The 26,818-nt window shown below is 31.6% G+C and overlaps 1 protein-coding gene across 3 annotated transcripts; it reads right to left on the bottom strand.

Annotated features, from left to right (window-relative positions):
• Positions 1-331: 331 nt before the first annotated feature.
• On the bottom strand, positions 332-21,300 carry LOC139512519 (acyl-CoA-binding domain-containing protein 5-like). Of its 3 annotated transcripts, XM_071300176.1 has the most exons (12): positions 21,223-21,300; positions 15,277-15,397; positions 14,114-14,186; positions 12,648-12,701; positions 11,687-11,849; positions 10,543-10,707; positions 8,937-9,241; positions 7,991-8,459; positions 7,195-7,397; positions 5,140-5,169; positions 2,658-2,761; positions 332-2,249 (listed from the first exon to the last, which is right to left on the bottom strand). In XM_071300176.1, exons 1-12 carry the CDS (start codon positions 21,287-21,289, stop codon positions 2,240-2,242), a joined length of 1,764 nt encoding a protein of 587 aa, XP_071156277.1. In that variant the 5' UTR covers positions 21,290-21,300; the 3' UTR covers positions 332-2,239. The 3 variants fall into 3 exon arrangements, with proteins under 3 accessions (XP_071156277.1, XP_071156280.1, XP_071156279.1); XM_071300179.1 differs by lacking the exon at positions 12,648-12,701; XM_071300178.1 differs by lacking the exon at positions 332-2,249 and having other exon boundaries at positions 2,650-2,761.
• Between the last annotated feature and the right edge of the window lie 5,518 nt (positions 21,301-26,818).

Below are 26,818 nucleotides of genomic sequence, written 5' to 3'. Positions count from 1 at the left end.
GATTAACAATTGTACCCCATCTCAGATTTGCTCTAAATGCTTTGGTTTTTGAGTTATAAGCCCAAAACTCCATTTTACCCCTATGTTCTATTTTTAGCCGTGGCGGCCATTTTGGTTGGATGGTCAGGTCACCACTCACATTTTTTAAACTAGATACCGCGAAGATGATTGTGGCCAAGTTTGGATTAATTTGGGTGAATTACATGATATCGAATAATTGATAACAATATGCAGATCTTCTATGAGTTAGCGTGAGTTAATACTTGTTTTTCAAATACTGTTCAGAAGACTAGGATTTCATATGAGAGAAAAAATAAGCAAATACATTAAGAACAATAAATTTTCATTTATTTTGTTTTAAAATAAATCAATAAAAATATCACAGATTCATTTAAATAAAATTTGGTTCTTTATACAAAATGAACAAAATCATAACTTTCATTCTAAAAAGATATTGCAATTTCAATCATACATTTGTTTTGTGGTTTTGTCACAACCTGGTTACACCTGTCTTCATAATACTTTATATTCAGAAATTATCACAATGTTTTTATTATTGTAAAAAAAGCGACAGGGTTATACTCACAATAATTTAGACTTGCATTTTGAAATTTACTCAATATTGTAAAAATTGAAATCCTTTTTAGTCTAAAATGACAAAATCACAAAGATAAACGCATGCAATAATTTCTGAATTTACAGTATTTGGTTTAAATAGTATATTTCCTAACTAAATTAAATAAATCTTGAGATAATGTGTTGTAATGTTCACAGATGTATTTACATGATTACAAGTAAAATATATCTACCATAATGTAAAATGTAACTACCACAAAGAACTTTTGACATATGTTGTATATATGTAGAGGTTGCGGTAAAGGACAAAGATGACACTAAAATTTATATATATCCTACCGTGTATGTTGTTCTAACACAAATCAGTGAAGACCTTTATCAAAATTCATAATCGAATAGCACAAATAAAAGAACTGCTGCATTTTAATACTTGTGCTCAAATTTGTTGGAAAATATACCTGTTCTCTGAACATTTATAAAAAAGACAAAATCATCATTATGCTTATCGGTTACAATTTTCTTATTATATTTCTAACTTTCAAACATATTCTTCATTTGAATTATTTACTTTACAATCAAAACAAAATAATTTAAAAAATAATTCCATTCATAAACATACAATTACAATATACACTCATCATGTCCTATGGTTATGATTGTATTTATAAAATGAACACATCGGAATAATCAATGATCTTTATATAAACACTAATAACTCTTGGGGTGAATAACAAAAATTATTCATATAGCAATTAACCTATTATGATATACATGCTTTTATGGAATTTCTCATGATTTTCAAATAATTTTCATTTTCGACCCATGTTGCAGATTAATGCCTGTATGAAGCAAATCACTGCTGTTCTAGTATCTTCTGGTTGTAAACAAATGCTATAATTATGACTATTTAGAAAATAATCTTCATAAATTTACTGTCACCATTTTAAGAATTTGATTTATGTATAAGTTGTATACACATGTTATGATCTAGGCGCAATAAACCATCCCTGATATCATCATTTCAATTAAAATGCTTGTAAACAAAATTTTTCAAAATTTATGTTCATTAACATTACAAGCAATAAAATTATTAAGGTGCAATCTTTTTCTAAAGTATTTGTAAACACAACCATTCGTAAATGCCATTCAAATTAATACCAATTTCTCCATACTAGCCAGAGCAAGGATATTTTACAAACATCTCTGAATTAGAGTTTTTGTCTAATGCTTAGTATTAGCAACATTTGGAAGCCAGCATAGAATTACAAGGCCAAAAATAACGTCAATATGAATTGTCCTGAATATGTAAAATCGAGATAATTTTTGATCTGAACACAACAACAAAAGATAGTCTAGATAATCACAAAAATAAATAGGTGCAAAAATATTAGATTCCTAAAAATTCACTAATTTACACTAATGCAAACATGAATTTTTTGTTTGACTTATAACAGCTACACATATAAACTGAATATTTGTCAATTAAAGGTATATTTAACATCATCAAAATTGTATTTGTTTTCTTAACAAACAGAAAATAATAATGTAATGTAGACAGTGAAATTTAAATCAATGACTAATTTTATTAATTTAAAGTTGACTTGTTCTTCCTTGCTGGTCCATTTTTATTGAGGTAACAATATTCTCTCACAATATGATTTTCTTAGTTTGTCCTGTAAATAAATAAATAGATGCTATTCAGAATACAGTAATTTAAACTAGAAGTAAAATATGAGCTATTATCATAATTATTGAATGCAAGAGGTATAATTGTTTATTGTCTTGCCATGTTAACCAAATTACTGGACTTTACATTAAAAGATCAGAAAATTTAAAAATAAAAAAAAATAAAACATTGAATTTTTTTTTACATTTTTCTCTAAAATAAACAAACCATATAAATTTATTTTCTATTTTGTCACAGTTAAAGAAAAAGACAAATAAAAACTAGTAAGAAAAACTTATACATAATTATTCGAAGATTTTTTAAGCTGTTAATGCTGTTATGACCCTCTATCTTTAATCGCTATTTTAAGCATATGATTCATAATTATCCTAATACAATGATTTTCAAATCTTACCTTCTTCTCCTTCCTGACATTAACCAGTATACAAACATAGGCCAGATAACAACAAACAAAAATGTCTTCCCTGTTAAGTTAGGGAAAGGCCACCAACCAGACATCTGTAAAAGATTGTTTACATTGCACTTAGTTTATAATAAAAAGACATACATTACATTGCACTTAGTTTATAATAAAAAAACATACATTACATTGCATTACTTTACTAATATTTTCTGAGATCACAAAGAATTTTTGGTGGAGTTGATGTTGCTCACTCTTTAGGCTGAAGGACGCCTCCGGGTGTGGGAATTTCTCGCTGCATTGAAGACCTGTTGGTGACCTTCTGCTGTTGTTTGTTCTATGGTTGAGTTGTTGTCTCTTTGACACATTCCCCATTTCCATTCTCAATTTTATTTAGTTTTTATGTAGTGTTTTGTGTACTATTGTTTGTCTGTTTTTCTCTTGGTCTTTTTCTTTTTTTAGCCCTGGTGTTGTCAGCTTAATTTCTACTTATGAGTTTGAATATCCCTATGGTGTGTTTTGCCTCTCTTTATCTCCATTGGAGAATATCACAGGTCTTCCCATTATTTTTGGGATCATACATTGATATGATATAATCAAAAAGGGATGGACCATTAAAATGAATCTCAATCTCTACTTTAAAAAGAAAAATAAATCGGGTAAAAACAAGAATGCGTTCATAGTACACAGATGCCCCACTCGCACTATCATTTTCTATGTCTAATGGACTGAAATTAGGTTCAAAGCTCTAATTTAGCAGTAAAATTAGAAAGATCATATCAGAAGAACATGTGTACTAAGTTTCAAATTGATTGGACTTCAACTTCATTAACAAGAGGCTGTCACAACGACAGCAAACCAGATTTATTTATATTTATTTGTGTCCTGGCAATATCACAAGAACCATTACTGAAGAATAGTGAAAGTGAAAATCGTCAATATCAAATTTGACCTCCATTTTGTCATCAGTATCAACATATTAAAGTTTGAAAAGCTTAGATTGAATGGTTCATGAGTACATGCAACAACGTGAATGGAAACGCCATTTTACAATCTTTCAAGAACCATAACTCCTGAACGGTAAAAGTCAAAATCGTCATTATTGAACTTGACCTCCATTTTGTCATCAGTAACAACATATTAAAATTTGGGAAGCTTTGGTAGAACAGTTCATGAGTAAATGCACGGACACGACTGGAAACTCCATTTTTCAATCTTTCAAGAACCATAACTCCTGAACGGTAAAAGTCAAAATCGTCATTATTGAACTTGACCTCCATTTTGTCATCAGTAACAACATATTAAAATTTGGGAAGCTTTGGTAAAACAGTTCATGAGTAAATGCACGGACACGACTGGAAACTCCATTTTTCAATCTTTCAAGAACCATAACTCCTGAACGGTAAAAGTCAAAATCGTCATTATAGAACTTGACCTCCACTTTGTCATCAGTAACAACATATTAAAATTTGGGAAGCTTTGGTAGAACAGTTCATGTGTAAATGCACGGACACGACTGGAAACTCCATTTTTCAATCTTTCAAGAACCATAACTCCTGAACAGTAAAAGTCAAAATCGTCATTATTGAACTTGACCTCTATTTTGTCATAAGTAACAACATATTAAAATTTGGGAAGCTTTGGTAGAACAGTTCATGAGTAAATGCACGGACACGACTGGAAACTCCACTTTTCAATCTTTCAAGAACCATAACTCCTGAACGGTAAAAGTCAAAATCGTCATTATAGAACTTGACCTCCATTTTGTCATCAGTAACAACATATTAAAATTTGGGAAGCTTTGGTAGAACAGTTCATGAGTAAATGCACGGACACGACTGGAAACTCCATTTTTCAATCTTTCAAGAACCATAACTCCTGAACAGTAAAAGTCAAAATCGTCATTATTGAACTTGACCTCTATTTTGTCATAAGTAACAACATATTAAAATTTGGGAAGCTTTGGTAGAACAGTTCATGAGTAAATGCACGGACACGACTGGAAACTCCACTTTTCAATCTTTCAAGAACCATAACTCCTGAACGGTAAAAGTCAAAATCGCCATTATTTAACTTGACCTTCATTTAGTTGTCAGTAACAACATATTAAAATTTTAAAAGTTTTGGTTGAACGGTTCATGAGTTAATGCACAGACAACATTTGATTGCCGCCCGCCCGACTGACCGACCGCCCGCCGTACATCCCCAAATCAATAACCGACATTTTTGTCACAAAAATCCGGTTAAAAACTACTTTGACCTAAATTTTAAATAAAAAACTTTTCCTGTTTAAATTGTGTTACACTAGTCATTTTGGGGCCCTTTTAATATAAATAGCTGTTTGGTGTGAGCCAAGGCTCTGTGTTAGAGGATGTACTTTGACCCCTTATAGTCAACTTTCTATACATTGTAACTTGGAAGGAGAATTGTCTTATTGGCACTCATACCACATCTTCTTATTTATATAAATACTTACAAATAATGAATTGCTTTGTTCAGATTTTCTCTAAAATAAGAAATACAAACTCTAATGACACATTTTTTTAAAAAATAGTTCATGTGTTATAATCTAGATCAGTCAACATGGTCAACTGAGTTTTTCTAGTGACTACAGTTTTATTGATATTTTTTTTTCATTCTAATATTCAAAGTTGAAACAAACTTTTTAAAAGTACCATTGCAAAAATTCATTATATTCTGAAATTCTTTGAAAAAAATCATAAAAGTCTGAAATTCCTTGAAAAATACTGTGGACTCATCTATTTTCAAGGATACCAATGTTCATGGATGGAGGAAAACCTTCTATTTTTCATGGATTTTTTATTTTGTGGTTTTGCCAAAGTCTGCATACATATCTTTAGAAAATTTGTTGGACATTGGAATTTGTGTTACTCGGGTGACCACTTAATCCACCAAAATTTGTCTACTGATAAACTACATGTAAAATTTACTAATGCTGACAGAAATACCAAAAAAAATTATTTTTCAATTTAAAAAAAATAAATAAATTTGGAAACCAACATGGGGACTGTTTGATTTTTCAAGGGCACAAATGGCACCAATTGTGATTGAAGTCAAAGCTGACTGTTTGTTTCTTAGTCAATAAAACTGATGACAAAGTAGAATACTGCAAACAGGGAAATTTTTCGTGACAGTTTTATTTCGCTATTTTCATGGTAAGAAGTGAAACGCCAAAATAAAACGAAAGAGAAAATTTCAGGGAAACTGTATTTATAAGATAAAGTCCATACATGTACGTATATGATAGGATATGCATCAGAACCACTGCATAACACCTATTTTTACCTTAAATCATAACTGTGTTTTTAAATGAAAAGTAATGATAGAAACCATGACTTGAACTTTTACTGATATTGTTGTGTAAACAACACCTGTTACACATAGTCCATCAGCTAGTTTTCAAAAGCGCTCTAGTTAAGGAGTTTGTGTTACACCCCAGGGTACCACGATTTTTTTTGATAGAATTCATTATCTTATTAATAAAATACAAGGTGTTAGGCCCGAAAAAAGTGTCCAAAAGAGGTTTAAAAACGTCAATTTCAATGGTCCCCTCTTTTAGCTATCACAACTAAGTAATTTTTAATTAAATTTTTTAATATAAAGCGATTTCATAAAGAAATTTGTAATACAATTATTTTTTTTCCTTGGTCCTCTGATTTAAACATTAAATAAAAATCAACCTCCGTTTTAATAAGATTTGATTTGTTCAATTTAAAAAAAAAAATAGTACCAAACACTTGGTTATTTTTTCATATTTCTGTATATATGACAATATATGTAAAACTAAATTTTTTATATGCTCTTAAATAAGTCCCCTTTTAACCCCTTTTGGACACTTTTTCAAAAGTATAACACCTCTTGAAATATTCTTCAGACATTACCATGATTACTCTTTAGAATTATACCAAAAAATTGCGGTACTCTGGAGTGTAACACAGAACTGAAATTTTACCCTACCAGCTGATGGACTAACATATGTGAATGCCACATGTCAATCAGTTTCAAAAGTAATACCTCCTTAAATCTTTTACAAAGATTCATAAGATCAAAGGATCTATCAATTAGCATTTATCCTGTGAGAAATCTTATTTTATTTACTCTTAATTAGTTCTTCCTTTCTGTTATTGTGTATAATTATGTATGTGTTTTTACAAGCAAACATGACACAACTTTTAACATTAATGAACCGAAAACAAAAGGTTTTTGGTTAATTTTATCACTTGATTTACAATGAATGTGAAGCTGTTCACTTTCTTTATCATTTATGAAAATATTATAAAGTAACAGGAAATCGCAAATTCAAAACAGCGCGAATTTAGATTGTGTTGATAAATCGTGAAATAAAGAAGGCGCAAAAATTTCCCGGTTTAAAGTAATATTTAGTTGAGGAGAACTATCTGCAAACCAGAGGTTTTGGATGGACAAAAAGCAGCTGAGCAAATGAATGGACAGAGTAGGTATTTAATAAAATATTATTGTCCCAATTTTTTTTCAGGAAATAAATATTTACCTGTTGCCTAGAAACAGCTTCTAAGCTGTCTAGCCTTTGTAATACTGTGTGCATATCTTGCTGAAGCCTCATTAATGTGACAGCAATCTGTTCATTGACTGATCCATACATCTGTGGTGGATATCGAGGGTCCCTACCTCCCTCTCTGTCACCTCCTTGTCCTCCCTCAACAGGGAAGCCATCATAAAACCCATAACCTTCAACTGAAATCAAAACAAACAGATTTAAAATTCATTTTTCTCTTAGATATATCTTTGAAATAAACAAACACTTAATTATGAATAAGCCAAATAAAACAAACTTATTAATGATTAATAATTTTTTAGACCAAATAAAACAAATACATGTATGCATGATCAAAATATTAAGTCATACTGATTTACTGTTTGATTTTTAGTTTGCTGTTAAATAAACTTTTTTTCAGAATTTGCTCAATCAGGATTGTGTATTTATACTAGTTCATATCAAAATCTCATTAAAAAGGAGAAATAAAGTACTCATTTATTCAAAACCATTGAAAATTGTATATCAGTATAGCACATATCTGCATAATTTCTTTATCAATTAACTCTTTTGATTAAAATTATTCTTTCCAATTGAAATGTACATATACAAAAGTACATTTATTAATATCAAAAAGATATTGTTTGATTACTTTATGAATTATTATTTCAGATTGTATTTGTAATTAATGACTAATAGAAAACATCATCTTACAAATACAGAAATATAAATATATTCATTGTATAGATTTAAATGTAGTTTCTGTCTCCATAAATTTGAGAGAAATCAGTACCTGGTCTGTAACCCTGTGTGCTGTATGATCCCTGACTGGGAAGTTTCCCACTAGAACTTCCACCAGGTGGGGAAATCTGACCCCCACCACAAGTCCTTATATTTTCTTCCATTAAAACTTCAGATTTGGTTAAACTATTTGATTGTGCAGATGAATTTGAATTTTCACTCCCTATTTCACTAAGCCCTGTAACATTTAATGAATCTTCTGATGGTCCATGAACAATTAAACTATCATGTGGAGACTTCTGTTGAAAATTTAATCCAAAAGGGAAGTTCCTTGACATTGATATATTATCTCGATGTAAACGATTTGGAATGGGTGAAAATGTTTGTTGATCTACTTCAACATCAGTCCGTAACGATGGATTAGCACTAAAATGAACATATTTCTGTCTATTATTTTGTAAATTTCCTTTTAATGGTGTTGACATCTGTTGATCTTTAGAAGTCATTCTTGACAACTCTTCCTGTAATGACATGAAAAAAAGTGTGCAAACACATAAAATAAAATAGAAAATGGAAATAAGGAATGTGTCAAAGAGACAATTACCCAACCAAAGGTCAGAAAACAGCTGAAGGCCACCAATGGGTCTTCAAGACAGCAAAAAAATCCAGCACCCAGAAGTGTCTTTGGTAAATACTTATAAAAAGAGGACAAAAAAGGTATATCCCTAGTCATAAACCCTGCCTATTGAGTACATTGCATTGTGAAATATGAGCAAAATTTATCGAATAACAGAAAATTCACAAAATATCTCATCAATTAACGAAAATCTGGATACTTTAAAATATATAAATGAGGTGAAATAATTTTTAAATAAACAGATTTTGAATGACAAAACGATCCTTTGAGCTATGTGTAAAATAATAAACTAAGAAGGGCAACTGAAAACGCTTTTCTTTTTACCCTACTAATATATTGTAAATTTGACAAGAAAATATACCGGTGATGGTTGATCTGATGTGTCACAAAACTCCTCTTCACTTTCACTCTCACTTGTAAGTCTGTCACCACTAGAGGGCACTTTATCAACTGTCATTGTTTCACCATTAACTGGATGCTCTATATTATCGTAAAGCATTTCACTGTTTTTCCTAGTATGGTTTTGGGTCTGGATTTCTGATGTGTGTACTTCTGCTTCATCTAGATCTTCGTCATCCTGGTCATCATGTAAACCATTCATACCGCCATTGATATCTTGGTCCTGAGCATTTTTTATACTAGAAATTCTGTCCCAGTTCTCTCTTTCTGAAATTAAATGGGTTTTATTCTGTAAATTAATAGCTGCATGAGTATTAACTTACTGGATCGATACATGAAAAGGATGACATTGAAAAACATGATATCTAACTAAGATAAAGTTCTTTGTTCAAGACATTGTATGGAAAAGTGATCTTTTTTTTAATAATGGTTTTGGTCAAACCTAAATAATTTAATTTTGGATGTTCCCTGTCTTCTGATTGACTGAAAATTTTTTGTCTATCAGCTCACAGACATAATTTTGTCATGTAACCATGATGTCATCAACATTTTTTCACGATTTACTCCTTAAAAATGAAATTAAGAATTAAATTATACAAAAAAAATGACTGTATATTATTTCTGTCTATTTGAAATAACCTCAAAAATGTGGGGCACACTTTTAAATAACCCATTTCAAGGGTTATTCAGTGTGCACTACGTTTTTTCTGCCATTTTTACAGACAGAAAAAATAGTAGTTATTCCTTAATGTAAATTCAGAAATTATTGTGAATAAGGTTTGCAATAATAAGTCATAATTTCAGTTGTGATTTTCCATCTTAAAATATTTGCAGTAGCATTAATATAAATAGAGGTCAATGATCGGCAATGATTGGCAATAACATTTTCTAAATTTTAAACACTTTTTCAATGGGCATGAAGTGACGAGACAAAATATAATACACTTCTGCAAAGGAGTAGGTTCAGTAAGACCCCTTTTTGGCCCCAAAATATAGCAGTTTTACAAAATTGTTAAAATGTAAACCTTTAATTATTTATTGGACAGTAGAATGCTTCTGCTACATTAATATGGGCTGTTTTTGACAATACAATGCACATATATCCGGTACTAGCACCATTAAGTCATGCTAAATTACTGAAATCCTCATAATTCTAGCATTTTAGTTAAATTTTAGACGGTTTTCGTGTAAAACGAAAGTGGCCGCATTCGTGTTCATCCTTAATATTGAAATGTAAGTTGTAATTTATGATAATACATAACATATATAAAGGTTGAGGATGAACACGGATGCGGCCACTTTCATTTTTACCAAAAACCATCTGAAAAGTGACATTTTTCGGCATATTAGGTAGATTTTTCATATTTGAGCTTGAATCGAATCGTTTTTAATGACTAAATCTGTTAAAATCTTTCACATAAACTAATTAATTCAAATAAAATAGACACTTAAGTGTTTAAAAAGTGGTCAAAATCTTTCGTCAGATGAACCTGAAATTTGAGGCCAAAATCGGTCCTTACCGGACCTACTCCTTTGGTGCACAGAGTTTAATTTCAATTTATAAATACCTGAATCTAAAAGAGATAAAGCTGATTCTGTTGGTTTATCTTCACCAAAATCCTTATCTTGAAAACCTCTAGGCATTCCATTCATCTTGATGTCTTGTTTTACTAGATCTTTAAGAAGAGGATCAACCAACATGGAGTGGTTCATTGCCATTTCATTTCCATTGCCTGCAAAACAAAAGTGGGGTTTTATCAACAAACAAAAGGGTAACAGATATTTCTTAAGCTTAATCTGTTTATCAATCATGGTCTTGTAGATATAACTTTGAGAAAGGGTCATGTAGCATATGTATTGCATGATACATGTAGTACCGACATGATTTATAACAAACTCTTCTAACATTGTTTCTAAATAAATTATAAAGAAACTAAGGGACGACATCAAAAGTTCAATGTAGGATAAAAAACTGAATTCACATAGTTTTTTCACTGACCCCCCCCCCCCCCCCCCCCCTCTCTTAACTTAATTTGGGAAAAATTGATTTACCAATAGGGATATATGTAAAAATCGATTTTAGATATACAAAACTTGCAGAATTTTAACCCCCCCCCCCCCCCCCCCAAACTATTTGATTTAAGTTTGTTATCCTACATCGATCTTTTGATGTCGTCCCTAAGGTTTCAACTCCCTCAGACAAATTAACCATAGATGGATTTGTCAATTTATTAGGGTCCTTTTGGGTCATATAGCTCATCAACTGTTTCAGTTCTTATACATCCTCGCCTTTCAAATATTTGACTTTGAACGTTCCTGATGAAGGTAAATCAACAAAAGTAGTATGGAAGCAGAAATTTATAGTGTTTGTTTCCGTTTTTTTGCATTAAGTTTTTCACAGGGACAGCAAGATGTTTACCATTTCTATTGAAGGGTTGGACTTTTCTGTATTTTGTAAGTTTTCAGATCATTTTTCATTATTCTCTATTCTGTAAACCTTATCCACTCGTTTCCAATTATTTGATTCAAAAGTATTTAATGTAAGGTAATCAATGATTATGATTTTAAGGTTTCCAAAGATAGATCATGACAGAAATTTTACTTTGTTTGTCACCATAATCTTGTTAAGTGGATCTTTTTAAATAATTAATTGGTTTTTTTTTATAGTATATAATACATAAAGATTGCATTAGATGATGCTTTTTAACATACTTATATCTGCCTGTATAACATTTCTATTTGTATCACCATTAGCAAGATCAGAAGAACGCTTTTCATCCTCAAATGGTGACCTCTCATCTATCAATTCATAAAATGTTCCAATGGTGGACATAAAATCTCTAACAGGCTTCTCTTGTGGCATGGCTTCAACAATCTATAAATAATTAAAATAAAAACCTCTTAAAACTTTGTTGATTATTTTTACATTTTTCTACAGAAATGAGTATGTACAGATTATGACATGGATAAAAAAAACCAACAGTTAACAAAAAAGGTAATTCTAAAACAAATAACAAAGATGCATTAACATTCCTTCAAAAATAATGTTAGTCTTATGGCTAATGTCACATAGGTTTGCAAAAAGAATCACATGTCTAGCTGTAAACACTTACCCGTTACTGTAATTAATATTTTTATTTGAATTTACCATTGTGAATCCAGTTATGTTCTATCATGTATGATGTGAAGCAGTAGGACTTCATTTATGTCCTAATTTTTAAATTCTTGATGGCCTCTTGAAACAATCAATGTCCTTTCTGCATCCTTCAAACACAATTAGTCTTACACTATGGGTATGAAAAATAGCTAATGTCTAGCATTTGTAAGCAGAGTTTACAATAAGCGTTCTGTTCTGAAACAAAAAACTCTCTCCCCCCCACTATTCCTTGTAATCCTGTCATGTTTGTGAACAAAATAGACACAACATCTAATAAATCTCTGAATAAGCTGTACATCTTCTAAATAAACCTAATTATCACTACTGATAGACTTGGCTTCAATACAATACTAACTCAGTAAAAACAAATGCAAGTATAAAGTTTGAATATGAAATAAAATGTTTGATATGTATTGGAAGCAGAGTATATTTTCCATTCAAAGTTTGACAGATCTAGAGTGTTAAACATGATTATAGTGATATGTTAGTGCTAGGTTTCAAGAAAAACATCCGTACCCTTTTATCCTTGTCACCCATTGTGTTCCACTTGTTTGTGGACAAGGCAATACTCTGAAAAGGTAAAATAAATTCTGAACTTTTTTCACTTACATTTTAACAAAAAGATTTATCATTAAAAGGATTTTTTCCCCATAAACTTTTTTATTCTTCATTTTTCTCATGATACCCATTAAACCCTCTTACATATTCAATGTTAAATATGATTTGCATTGCTTAGATTTTAAGAACCTGTGTATCATGAAGGCAGCACTAACAATATAACTCACACCATAAATAAACAATAAAATTTATAAAACGTATTATAAAACAACTGAAGTGAAAACTGAATAAAATAATTATTATGAACATGCCTTACAATGTACAGTAATCAAACATAAGATATAGGTTGATAACCATGATATAGGAAATAACAGTGTAAAACTTAATGGCAGTATTCAAACCAATAGTACTTCATAAGATAGGCAAACAAAATAGTTTCTGGTGATTGCTGAATGACAATTTTATTATTCACAGAACAAAAGTTTAAACCATTTCCTTTTGTAAGTTATCAATATACTTATTATAAGATTTTCTTCACTATAATATTTTGCAATACAATGTTTCAAGGAAAATCTGATTGATTGTCATTTGTTTGGTTTTGATAATATATTACAAGCAATACTTTTTCATTCTTTTACAAGTAATTTATAAAAGACCTGATGATTGCAGGTCAATTTGGGTATCCATCCTGGTTATTAATGGTAAAGCTAGTTAGTTCATAAAATATAAATTCTAAAATTATCTCCCCTTGAATTGAAGAGATTAGTGCGAAAATTACCTCCCTTGGGCAAATAACATGAATAGTTGTATTCCTAAAATATTTCTTGTACTTATATATATTGAAATATTTTAAACTTTGTCACTATTTTAAATCAGCTTTACATATAAAGCAAAATTAATTCAAGTAATATCTTTTACACTTTTTAATGTGAATATTAAGAAAAGGAAGGTAGCATATGCTTTCAAAATAAAAGTTTTAGTTGCAGATGCAAGGCTTGAAGAGCTTTTACATACATCTATCTAAAATTGAACTGTCAGAAGTGGAGAGGTATCTTTTTGCACAAGATAGAGTGGTGGAATCTATTTCTCGAATGTGTTTTAGACAATATATAGGCAAACTTTAACTTTTTAATCTGCAAAAAGATTATTTTTAATTTCTAAGTGATGTCATCATGAATGGTTCCCTATTTTTGGAACGTCACAATTATAAAACCAGAGGTAAGTAAGAAAACTTGAAAGTTAAAAAAAAAACTTGATGTCATAATTGTCTCTTAACCAATGAACAACTGAGATCAAGCAAACCACATGTTGATAATAAAAAAATTTGATAATAATTCAGGGAAAGAATCAAATTTGCCTAGAATTAGAGAAAGATATTAACTATATCATGGCCTTCAACTTTAAGTATATCAAGAACCCAATACCTTCTTTAGTTCTTCAACATAGAGATCCATGGCTTGTTCACTTGTCAAAGTTCCAAGCTTGTTCCAAGCATCCCTATTAAAAAGATAAAGATGTATATTGTATAATAGTCATATTTCAAAAAATTCAATCACAGAATAAAGCAATTTTTTAAATGTAATCTTGCAGTTTTTAAGGCCTTGTAATTTTTTTTTTTTTCAAATGTTAATATCAAGTACCAAATCTCTCAAATCCAATGAAGCTATCCTTGTTGAATACACAGTAACTTGAATAACTTCACTGTGTCTAAAGTAGTCTGGCGGCTAAAATGTTGACCTTGATCACTCATATCCAGTACAATGATGCCCTACTTACAGCCAAAGAACAGCTACATGTAGGATTTCTGTTTAATTATTTATTTGCATGAATTTGTAGAATTAAAAAATCCCAGATTAATTTTTGTTCACTTATGAGATGGTCAATTTTTTTTACAGTGAACTTGCATCTTCTTTTAGTCAGAACTTATAAAATACCTTCTGTATACTGGTATACAAATAAAAAAAATAATCTTGGGATGAGATAACTTTTATTACGGCATTTTTATTAAATTTTCTCCATATGAATATTTAGAGAATGAATATAAGGTGATATTGGGTATATGCAAAAGAAGCAGCTAACATCAAAACAACAATGACATCTACAAATGTAGAGGTCTGTCAACATGCAATGACATCTACAAATGTAAAGGTCTGTCAACATGCAATCTTTTACACTATAAATGATATTTGGAAAACAAATTACAAGTTAAGTTTTGTGATCCCACTAGTATTTAATGTTCAATATATTAGTTCATGTATTTCTTTTTTTCTACCACCATGAACATAAAACAGAACTGTATGCGGTATGGGCTTTGTTTAATGTTGAATGCTGTACAGTGATCTATAGCTGTTAATTTCTATGTTCTTTGGTCTCTTGTGAAGAGTTGTCTCATTGTCAATCATACCACATCTTCTTTTTTATATGTATGTTGATCTCTTAATGTTTTGTTTCTTTGTGTTCTTAGTTTGCTGTTCATTTTGCATATACTGGTACTTCATATCTCCTTTCTATTATAGATAAAAAAAAAAATAATATATCAAAAGACAAAAGTATTCTTGTTACAATGGTAACTGTACATAGTACTAACCATTTCTTCTTTGCTACTATATCCCAGCTCCATGGCTTTGGTTTTGTACATGTTCCCTCTGTGGCTTGTTTATACAACCCATAAAATGTTAACATTATTTCATATGAAGGCTGGAAGGGCCCTACAAGATAAAATATTATAAATTAAAAATTATTATCAGATTATTACATGGCATTTTTCATATTACATGTATTATCAGCCCTAGGTTCAATATCAGCCCAAGAGCCACATGGCTCGAGGGCTGATATTGACCGAGGGCTGATAATACATGCGATATGAAAAATGACATGTTATGATCTTTTTATCATATGCTTCAACAGTAGAGAAAAATAACAGATTCATATATTGATCCTTTTATGTGGTTCCCGAAAAGAAGTTGAAAGGGTAAAAAGTTCACGAACGTCGGACCCAAAATTTGATACATTCAATATGAAATCTTTCTATCATATGCCTCAACATAGAAAAAAAAAACACATTTTAATATGGACGAATCGACATGAAAATAATTCAACAATATACATAATGAACATTGTTTGGAAAAGTCAACTTTTATAAAGTAACTTTCTAAATTGTGTTTCAGAAAAACTTAAAAAATGCATTTATTTAATTTCTTTTAATTTTTTTTTTTAATTTAATTTTATTCTTTTACACAATATACTTTCCAGTATTCAAATAATTGTTTTGTACACTACTTTGTAATGTTTTCCACTGAAAACGTAGCATTGAGGTGTATTTTCCCGAATTTGCAGAGTATCACCGGAATGCCATGTGATAACGTTACGGAAAGACATGTGATAACAATCGAAGCATGTGATAAACTTTTCATATCAGCCCGCCAAGCACCAATTCGAAAAATATGGAAAATACTTTAATTTAATGCTATTATCATACGGTAAAAATCATTTGTTATTTAGTCTAAGTATATGATAATATCAGATTATCATATACTTAGCATTGATATGATAGCTTTTGCATATGTGTAATGAGCGGAAGTACACAAGCCATAATTTCCCACTCGGGCTGATAACCCATATCAGGTGCATCTCATGCACAAAACCCATAATGGGCATTTAAAGTGTATTTGTTGGATTCATTATTTAACTTTTTTATAAAGTTTTTGACTGTTTTAGTTATTTTATTTGTTTATTTGCCATACATAAAACAATTGTCAGAAGTATATGATAAAGAGATTATTACATGGCCTTTTCCATATCAGTTCGGGTATCAGACCCCAATATCAGCCTGAGACGTAGTGGAGGTGCTGATATGGGATGAGGGATGATACCCAGGCCGATATGGAAAAGGCCATGTATTAATCTGTATATAATTCTCATATAAATGAATGCTTAAACTTGTACAACATAAATTATAATTCTCATATACATTGCAACTGCCAAGGAAGCTATTTTGCCAGAGCTTCCACTGCCTAATTTTTGCAGTCATGTCATATTTTCTTCAAGTTAATTATAACTTCTTGTTGACTTGTTGATTAATATTTGAAGAACCTTACTTATGCTAGATAGTGTATTCAAAAATCTACAGACTTTTTTCTTTTGTTTTTAGGTTATAGCACTGTTCAAATACTGTCTATTATTTATAAATAAGTCAAATCTTGAATTTAATCAGTTGATAAATTATTGTTTGTTCAAAAACATTATCGTTCATTGTCAAATAAGGCCAAAAAAAATATATGTCTGTTTCCTGCTGCCAAGGCAAATAAATCAGGGTCTGCAGGTTGGGATTTTTTTATTTTTTATTTATTTGTTAAATTTTTTTTGCATTCCCTGTCAGCATGGCCAGATTTTCAGTTAGTTCAATGTCATGTTTGGTTAGGGTCCTGTACCCCAAAATAAGTTAGTCTCTTTCAAGAAGCTTTAATTGACTTCTCATCCTAGCGCCAACATTTTCAAGCTGACACATGAATAAAGATTAAAGGATATTTGACTTTATATCAAGTTTTTACTTCAATTAATAGTAAAAACAACCATGAAAATTTCAATCGACCAGTATTTGCCAGTATTGACCACTTGGGGAGCATTGTCCAGGGCGGTAAATACTTGTAAAAACCACTGGTAAACCCTGTGGGTGGTATTTACCGCCCAACCTTGGTCTTTGAGTTAAACTTTGGCAGTACAGGGAGCCAAACCTACATACAATAATAGTCTGTAATTTATTTCGTCTAATCAGTGAGGGTAGGAATATAGGGTACCCCACTGTCCAGAAGAAAAATGACAGTAAATTAAAACCAGATGCTCCGCAGGGCGCAGCTTTATACGACTGCACAGGGCTCACACTACTTCAGAATTATAGGGAGAAGTGACTTCTCTTTTTGAAACTGATAGGGAGAAGTGGTGAGATTTGAAAGAGAAGTGCTCATTCGTGCGGTGCGCTACAATGTTTGGATATTACAATAGTATAAAGGGTCATATGTAAATAATGTTCTTTTTATATTATTCAATTCATATCTGAGTATACAATTAAAGTAACATTTCAAATTAAAAGTGTTTAAGTTTTACTAAGGTTCTTGTGAGAAACTACCAACTAAATATTTAATATCTAGCACTAAAAAAAATATTTGTTTTATTTTAAAAATGTAAAGAAATTATAATATATCAATTACAATTTAATTCAAATCTATCTTGTGTATGAAATTCAGTGTTTCTCATAAAAAAATATAAAAGTTATTAAGCTGGGCCATATAATTAATAGTCTCAGAGTTAAGCAACTTTGAAACAATCCATAAAAAATATAGGGAATTATATACACCAATCAATTAGATGTAACCAAAAGTCTCTTAATGCGTGTGGAATACGTAATTTTCCCCTTTGGGATCAATATTCTTCTGTCAGCTGTTCCATCCGTGCGTCCGTAGTAATTATTGTAAACATACGGATTTCGGTCATAGCTGGTCCGGTTCAGATCTGTAGTTTAGAAATCGGTCAATGGCAGACGAATGCAAGAAAATTTACAAAAATAAACGATGTTTGACAAGTTATTTGGAAAGGAACATGACGTTTTTAATGCAATAAATGGATAAAACATTTACTGGAGGCAACTTTTATCACGTTTAAATGAAGTAACAAACTTATTTTGCCGCCGAAATTTACATTGTGTAGGTTGATGTACGTTTTCGAGTAACAAGCACCGGAACTTGCGGAAATGCACGAAGTGATAAAAAGTTGTATTTTTATCAAATAACCTGCTACACACTGCAAAGACAATGCTTCAGCCTCTTTTCTTAAGATAATGAATCGTTTATGTCTAAATTTCTTTAATTATCAATAAAAAATTGATGTTTCATCAACTTGGTAAAAATTGAAAATGTCCGATGACGGAAGCGACTGAAAGCGAGTATCGTCGCCCAAGTCGCCTGGTAGCGTGAGCCCTGCTGCAGAGATTGAACCCTGAACGGTTGGGGCAAGTATGGACACAACATTCAAGCTGGATTCAGCTCTAAATTTGGATTGTGATTAAATAGTTGACACAGCATAGGTTTCTGACACAGAATGAATGTGGTCTAATGAACTTAAAAAACTTTTTTTTCCTTTGAGCAATTCACTATGCTGTTGAATATTAATCCTCTCAAAAAAATGTTTGAAGAAATTTTCTTTTTATTTATGAAATCTGAAATGAGAAAAATTTAACCCCCCCCCCCCCCATTTTTTTTTTCACATCCCCCTTTCCCTATTTCCAAAACTGATCTCAATTCAAATTTCTAATGGAGTTTGCAACAATAACTACTCATTTAAATACATCATAAAATATTAAAATGTAACAAAAGGAGCTTGTTATCATTGAATGGTAAAGATTGTTTTAATTTATCAGTTGGTAGTAAAAGTGAATATACATTGTATATTGTATAAAACAATGATTTAAGTTGATTCAACTACTATTCTGGACAAAGAAAGATAACTCCAATCAATTGAAAATTTCTTGCTATTGCACAATATTGTGCAATTAGATATTTCTTGCTATTGTGCAATACTGTGCAATTGAAAATATTTGCTATTGCACAATACTGTGCAATTGAAGATTTCTTGCTATTGCGCAATACTGTGCAATTGAAAATTTCTTGCTATTGCACAATACTGTGCAATTGAAGATTTCTTGCTATTGCTGAATACTGTGCAATTGAAAATTTCTTGCTATTGCACAATACTTAATATAATAATTTTGGATCCTGATTTGAACCAACTTGAAAACTGGGCCCATAATCAAAAATCTAAGTACATGTTTAGATTCAGCATATCAAAAAAGCTCAAGAATTCATTTTTTGTTAAAATCAAACTTAGTTTAATTTTGGACCCTTTGGACTTTAATGTAGACCAATTTGAAAACGGGACTAAAAATTAAGAATCTACATACACAGTAAGATTTGGCATATCAAAGAACCCCAATTATTCAATTTTTGATGAAATCAAACAAAGTTTAATTTGGACCCGATTTGGACCAACTTGAAAACTGGGCCAATAATCAAAAATCTAAGTACATTTTTAGATTCAGCATATTAAAGAACCCCAAGGATTCAATTTTTGTCAAAATCAAACTAAGTTTAATTTTGGACCCTTTGGACCTTAATGTAGACCAATTTGATAACGGGACCAAAAATTAAGAATCTACATACACAGTTAGATTCGGCATATCAAAGAACCCCAATTATTCAATTTTTGATGAAATCAAACAAAGTTCAATTTTGGACCCTTTGGGCCCCTTATTCCTAAACTGTTGGGACCAAAACTCCCAAAATCAAACCCAACCTTCCTTTAGTGGTCATAAACCTTGTGTTTAAATTTCATAGATTTCTATTTACTTAAACTAAAGTTATGGTGCGAAAACCAAGAATAATGCTTACTTGGGCCCCTTTTTGGCCCCTTATTCCTAAACTGTTCAGACCTCAACTCCCAAAATCAATACAAACCTTCCTTTTGTGGTCATAAACCTTGTGTTTAAATTTCATTGATTTCTATTTACTTAAACTAAAGTTATTGTGTGAAAACCAAGAATAATGCTTATTTGGGCCCTTTTTTGGGCCCTAATTCCTAAACTGTTAGAACCAAAACTCCCAAAATCAATCCCAACCTTCCTTTTGTGGTCATAAACCTTGTGTCAAAATTTCATAGATTTCTATTTACTTAAACTTAAGTTATTGTGCGAAAACCAAGAAAATGCTTATTTGGGCCCTTTTTGGCCCCTAATTCCTAAAATGTTGGGATCAAAACTCCCAAAATCAATCCCAACCTTCCTTTTGTGGTCATAAACCTTGTGTTGAAATTTCATAGATTTCTATTCACTTTTACTAAAGTTAGAGTGCGAAAACTAAAAGTATTCGGACGACGACGACGCCAACGTGATAGCAATATACGACGAAAAATTAAAATTTTTGCGGTCGTATAAAAACAAATTAAAAGCGATTAATATTCTACTTTATTCAATACTTACAGAAGATCAAAATTTTGATTTGACAAATGGCATTAAAAAATTAACTTTCATTGTTGTTTAACACTTGACGATAAAGGGCATGCACAGTGCAGGGCTGCCAAGTCACACGCATGCTTATGCCTTTTTTGTGGCATTTTCCTTTTCTTCTATTGTTTTTTCTCTTTGATCTTTTCAATTTTGGCCAAATCTTGCGTATTTGCTTCACAAAAAGTTGGCACAACTGACATTGTACCATGTTATGACCGTTCATTGATTGATACTAGACTTAAGAATAAACCAGACGATTTAAATTACCGGAATTGGGCTATGTTCTTGTTTTAATAAACCATTACACGTTTGTAATATTGGTTTTCATCAGATAATTTTTTATCAAAACACAGAACAATACATAAAAGTATGAATGTACAATTTTGTTTTTACAATCTGAATTAATATATTATAAAAATTAATCATCATTTAAACGTTTGTCTTCATTTCTAAATATGTTTCGAAGCTTTTTTTTCTCACCCTCCTTTGGCAAACCATGAATAACTTTGACTGCAGCGTCAAATCTCTCTTTTGGTGTTGTCGCCATTTTGCTTATCACGTGATAAAAAAATCTGAGTCATTTTTACCCTTTTTAATTTTCCCGCTATTTTTTAAAAACTTTACTTATTTACCGTATTTACAGTATTTGAGCTAGTCAACCGTGATTTCGGAAATACACATAGTTTGGACTGATAATGTTGAAACATGTTACTATACCCTAGACGATGAAGAATTTTCTGTCTAACAATATGCAGGAATTATTGTGATTTTTTTTTAATGAACATCTGTACCTGAGGCTGAGACATAATGCCCTTCAGGGGCGGATCCAGCCATTTTAAAAAGGGGGTCCAAACCAAGAGTAAAGGAGGGGGTAACAACTATATGCTCCCATTTAAATGCATTGATCGTCCCCAAAAAAGGGGGGGTTTATTTTACCGTTATTCGTGGGTCATTCGTCACTAGGTTGGTCTCCTCTGAAAAATATCCAGTATGCCTTCGGAATATACATACAAATATATTGTATTGTTAAGAATTTCAATAACGACCGGAAAACAGACTATATTCGTCACTGTGAAGGTACCACCCTCATGATAATATTGTAGCTCGCAAGTTTTCTCGCTGCATTGAAGACCGGTTGGTGGCCTTCGGCTGTTGTCTCTTTGACATATTCTCTATTTCAATTCTCAATTTTATATGTCTTTGGCTGTCACAAACAAAAAAGGTAGGGCCAATTTATCGTGATTTTTTTTCACAGGAGGGCCAAAAGAGACATATTCTCTATTTCAATTCTCAATTTTATATGTCTTTGGCTGTCACAAACAAAAAAGGTAGGGCCAATTTATCGTGAATTTTTTTCACAGGAGGGCCAATTTCAAAAAGTGCCGACAGAATAGAATTTACTATAAAAACAAAAAATAAAAATGCTTTTTGATCAATATCTCGATTTACATATATTATGATATGTGTGATAAATAGTACATTTTACCCTCAAATAGGATGAAAGTCCAATATGCGGAATTTAGAGTGTTTTAGGTGGGGAAAACAGGGAATCCCCCCCGGGCAGGACATTTCAAACTAAATAAAAAGTTATGTTTTTTGTGACTGTTGTAATTAATTATACCACTTTTTCCATCAAAAATGAAATTGGTTTGGTGTGTCCTTATTACATAAAAAACAACTTTTTAATGAAAAAAATTGTAACATCGCTAAATTGTACTGATATAGCTCCTTAATAAATCATTATAGTCCAGCGTCGTCGTGGCTCCATCAGTAGAGCAAAGAACTACTAATCATATATAATTTTGAAGATAAGGTTCGAATCTCTTTTTGTATTTTTTTTTGTGTTGTTATATTAAATTTTAATGTTTCTATCATACTTTTTCGGATGTTGGCTTAATTCATAGAGTTATTTTGGTTCAGTTTGACTATATAGCATACTAGTATATCATTTTATAAAAGAAAATGTATCGCTTATTGTGTGCATTCCTATGACTGTCCATACTCTTGACTTACTTTCTATTCATGTGTTTACATTTATAATATATATGCAAGGAACAACAGCCTTCAAACTGATGTAGGTACCTGTACATAACCAATAACACGAGAATTTAGTATATAGCAATGAGGCCACATTTTTTCGAAACCTTTTTTGAACATGGTATTATATGTCACAAATGCAGTCAACAGCAATTTTGTCGAAAATTCACTAACTGTGTAGATACTAGTACTGACATTTTTACAACCGTACCTGCTCCGGTACCCAAGTCATCAGAAAATAAAACAACACCACAGACCAAATCGTGAATGTAGGTAAAGTATCAAGAAGCTATTGCATCTATATCACAGCCAGAGACATATGTATTATATGTCTCTGTCACAGCGAAGGGCCGATTCGATAAAATGCCAGAAAGGGCCATAATATAACATGTGTTAGTAACACAAGGTGTTCTATGACCAATTGATGTAAGATGTTCTCCGGTTAAAATATATATTATCTTATCTTATCTTATAGACGATAAAATCTTGAAAAGACCAGGACAAATATAGATATACATATATTCAAAATAAGAAAAACAGCATCCTATTTGAATTTGTTCGATATTATTTGACTTGTTGACAAGTTACGTGGTATATTACCTTATGCGCATAAAGTGTGTTAACAATTAAACAAAGTCAATATAAAAAAATCAATAGTCTTGGCCTTGTTTTTTGTAGGAATACCTGTTCAAGGTATAAAAATAAATAATGTGACGTATGTTCATGTACTATAATTAGCTTAGAACATACTCACCCCTTCTCGTCCAATGAAAAGTCAGTTTTTTTGCCCTCTATTATAGGTTAGACAATACTTGGTCATGTTTTATGAAGATTTAAGCCCAAGGCGAAAACTTGGTCATGTTTTATGAAGATTTAAGCCCAAAGCTAATAACTTATTCAAGGTATTTACCCATATGCAATAATTATACATCTTCCTTAATATTTTTTATGAGGCACCTTGTCAAATGCCTTGGAGAAGTCTAAATTATAAGATCAGTTTGTATGCCGCATTATGAAGATTACTGAGTAATCCATGCCTTAATGTCTGCGTTTTGCTCTGAAGCCAGGATCATTATAGAAAATAAGATGTGGTATGATTGTCCACTAGTATTTTATGTTTGTCCAGGTGTTTTAGAGTGTTACTTACTATACAATTTGTTCTAACGGTTTGCAGCATAGATACGTTAGGGAGATTGGTCTGTAGTAACTATCTGGTTACTTTTGGCCTTTTTAAACATACACTTGAATCTCCAATCTTATGGTACATTTCCTTTCAAAAAAGATGTGTTAAAATGAAATGAAATGTGATGCATATATGCGTGCTGGTATTTCATCTAGACATGTGGCTTTAGATGGATCAAGATTCGTAAAAGTTTTAAAACTTTTTCTGTACCATTTGATGTTACATGTATTTCTGACTTAGATGGATATATATAATATATATATATATATACAACTCGTCTAAACATCAACCCAACAATGTTAGATCTGTAAATTTGCTTTCGCAAATTTTTGGTTCTTCCCTCGCCGGGATTCGAACCCATGCTACTGTGATATCGTGACACCAAATCGCCTGCACTGCAGCCGTCCCGCTAGACCACACGACCACCTGGGCTCTCAAAAAAAGAGCTTTCGCTGGCCGTGTGTTACCTTTCCACGTCAGTTTTAATCTAGCGGCGTACTGCAGTACATGATATATAAGGCATGAAGATGTTATTGTTACAGATCAGCTAAATTTGGTGTCACGATATCACAGTAGCATGGGTTCGAATCCCAGCGAAGGAAGAACCAAAAATTTGCGAAAGCAAATTTACAGATCTAACATTGTTGGGTTGATGTTTAGACGAGTTGTATATACATTATGTACACAGCCATGTATCACCATCATTGATGGCGATCCGATGGATACATCTGTTGTAGGGTTGTCACTGACTCAGACGTACTTATAAATATAATTATTTTCTGTGACTGTATCTCACATTAATTTGTAGGATCCTTTACTATAGATAATTTAGCTGATCTGTAACAATAACATCTTCATGCCTTATATATCATGTACTGCAGTACGCCGCTAGATTAAAACTGACGTGGAAAGGTAACACACGGCCAGCGAAAGCTCTTTTTTGAGAGCCCAGGTGGTCGTGTGGTCTAGCGGGACGGCTGCAGTGCAGGCGATTTGGTGTCACGATATCACAGTAGCATGGGTTCGAATCCCGGCGAGGGAAGAACCAAAAATTTGCGAAAGCAAATTTACAGATCTAACATTGTTGGGTTGATGTTTAGACGAGTTGTATATACATTATGTACACAGCCATGTATCACCATCATTGATGGCGATCCGATGGATACATCTGTTGTAGGGTTGTCACTGACTCAGACGTATATATATATATATATATAGTAGTCTGAAAGAGTGGGTATTTGTTCATTGTAATCTTCTGGTATAAAAACAGAAAGATATTGTTTATACATAGTATTTCGGCTTCTTGTTTTGTGTTATCTATCAGCATGCTCTCAGATCTAAACGGTGCAACGCACGAACTGTCTTTTTTTCTGGAATTGATATGAAATTCCATTTTCTTTCTGTTTTTGATAAGTTTCTAGGCTTCCGTCATGGCAAATTATGTTTTCTAAATATGTTCAGTAAGCTTTTCTTATCTCATTGTCTTAGTAGTTTCTTTGTTTCCTTTTACTGTCAACTATGTCTTATCCTTTTATTCAGTTTTCATTTTTTTAACAATTTAGTTGTTTTCTTCTTCTATAAATACCTGAAGTGATTGTACCTCTTTATTGACGCAATGCATGTTAGTTTCTGTTTTGTGTTATTTATCATTTGAGTTGGAATTGACTCTTCTATGGTTTTCAATACCATTGTTTTAAAGTTATCCCTTGTCTTTTGTCTCCCAATGCCATTCTCGGAGGTGGAAATCTGCTTGCCCCTATATAAGCAATAAGTACATAAACAGTATTGTGTACTTATTCAGCAAAATGGACGCCACATTTATCTCATTAACATGCAAAGGAAGAAAATAGAAAGAAAAAATATACACCGTGAGATTAAAAAAGGATGTAGAGGTTCCTCGCATGCATCATGGGACACGAGAAAAATGTGGCTGGGTTAATAACATGTTTTGTGAGATCTCAACCCTAACCATATACCGGTAGCTAATGTGGACAGCAAAATGCATATAGTAAACTCAATTCAAGGCAAAAGAAGCCCGAGTTAATCCTTGGTCCGGCAATGCGAACTGTTTTATATACAGTTTTCCGTGAGTAAAAACTATATTCAAAACGTTAACAGAATTGGTTCTTGATAGATTACTAATATTTCCATGATATTATTTTCGAGACCGAAAGGATCATCTGTCTCAGTGTATTTTTTTTAAATCCAATTTATCAAATCAATTATTTTCTGTTGCCGTACACGTTTTGAATGAGATTCCCCTGGCCGTTGCTTATTTACTTCTTAAAATTGATCTGTTAAACATTTGATATGCTGATGATTGTACTTCTTAAATGTGTTGGTAAATGATACTTTTCAATTTATGTGGTTTCCTAAAACGATAAACGTGTAAAGTTAGATAAATAACGTCCGGTTCTACCTACGTTCTGAATACCTCAGCCAGGTCTGTTTCAGGTAAACTTGTAATAGATAATACTAGTTATTAATTTTTTTCAATTTTTGCAGTTTCAAAATTTAAGGGAAAATTGTCACCAATAAAAGTGGCGTTAATAACCGTATCGTTTGTGCAAAGACGTTGACATGTAAGTCATTTTTGTCACGACACTGACATGAATAACCATGATTGAAAATGTTACCCATTTAAGAGCTTGTCTCACAGAAAACCATGCAAAAGTGTCCAGGAGTGAATTTTGCGGAAAAGTTTATTTTTCTAAGTATTTTTATTGTGAAGTATTATTCCTTTTTAATAAGGAACTATATTTTTCTTTTTGTGAATTTCGAAATTACACAATTTTTTTTGTATATCGTTATTGCCAAATACCTGTTTAAAACACCCCCGCGATATTCCGATTGACT

This window comes from Mytilus edulis, chromosome 2 (assembly GCF_963676685.1).
Source record: "Mytilus edulis chromosome 2, xbMytEdul2.2, whole genome shotgun sequence".
NCBI lineage: Eukaryota > Metazoa > Mollusca > Bivalvia > Mytilida > Mytilidae > Mytilus > Mytilus edulis.
This window is presented reverse-complemented; position numbering and strand designations above follow the sequence as displayed.

Coding starts and splice junctions, on each gene's coding strand:
- LOC139512519 (XM_071300176.1), bottom strand. CDS start 21,289: ATGGCGACAACACCAAAAGAGAGATTTGACGCTGCAGTCAAAGTTATT. Junction 15,398..21,222: donor TCATGGTTTGCCAAAGGAGG/GTGAGAAAAAAA, acceptor TTTATCTTGTAG/GGCCCTTCCAGCCTTCATAT. Junction 2,762..5,139: donor AACAAAGCAATTCATTATTT/GTAAGTATTTAT, acceptor AATCTTTTACAG/ATGTCTGGTTGGTGGCCTTT.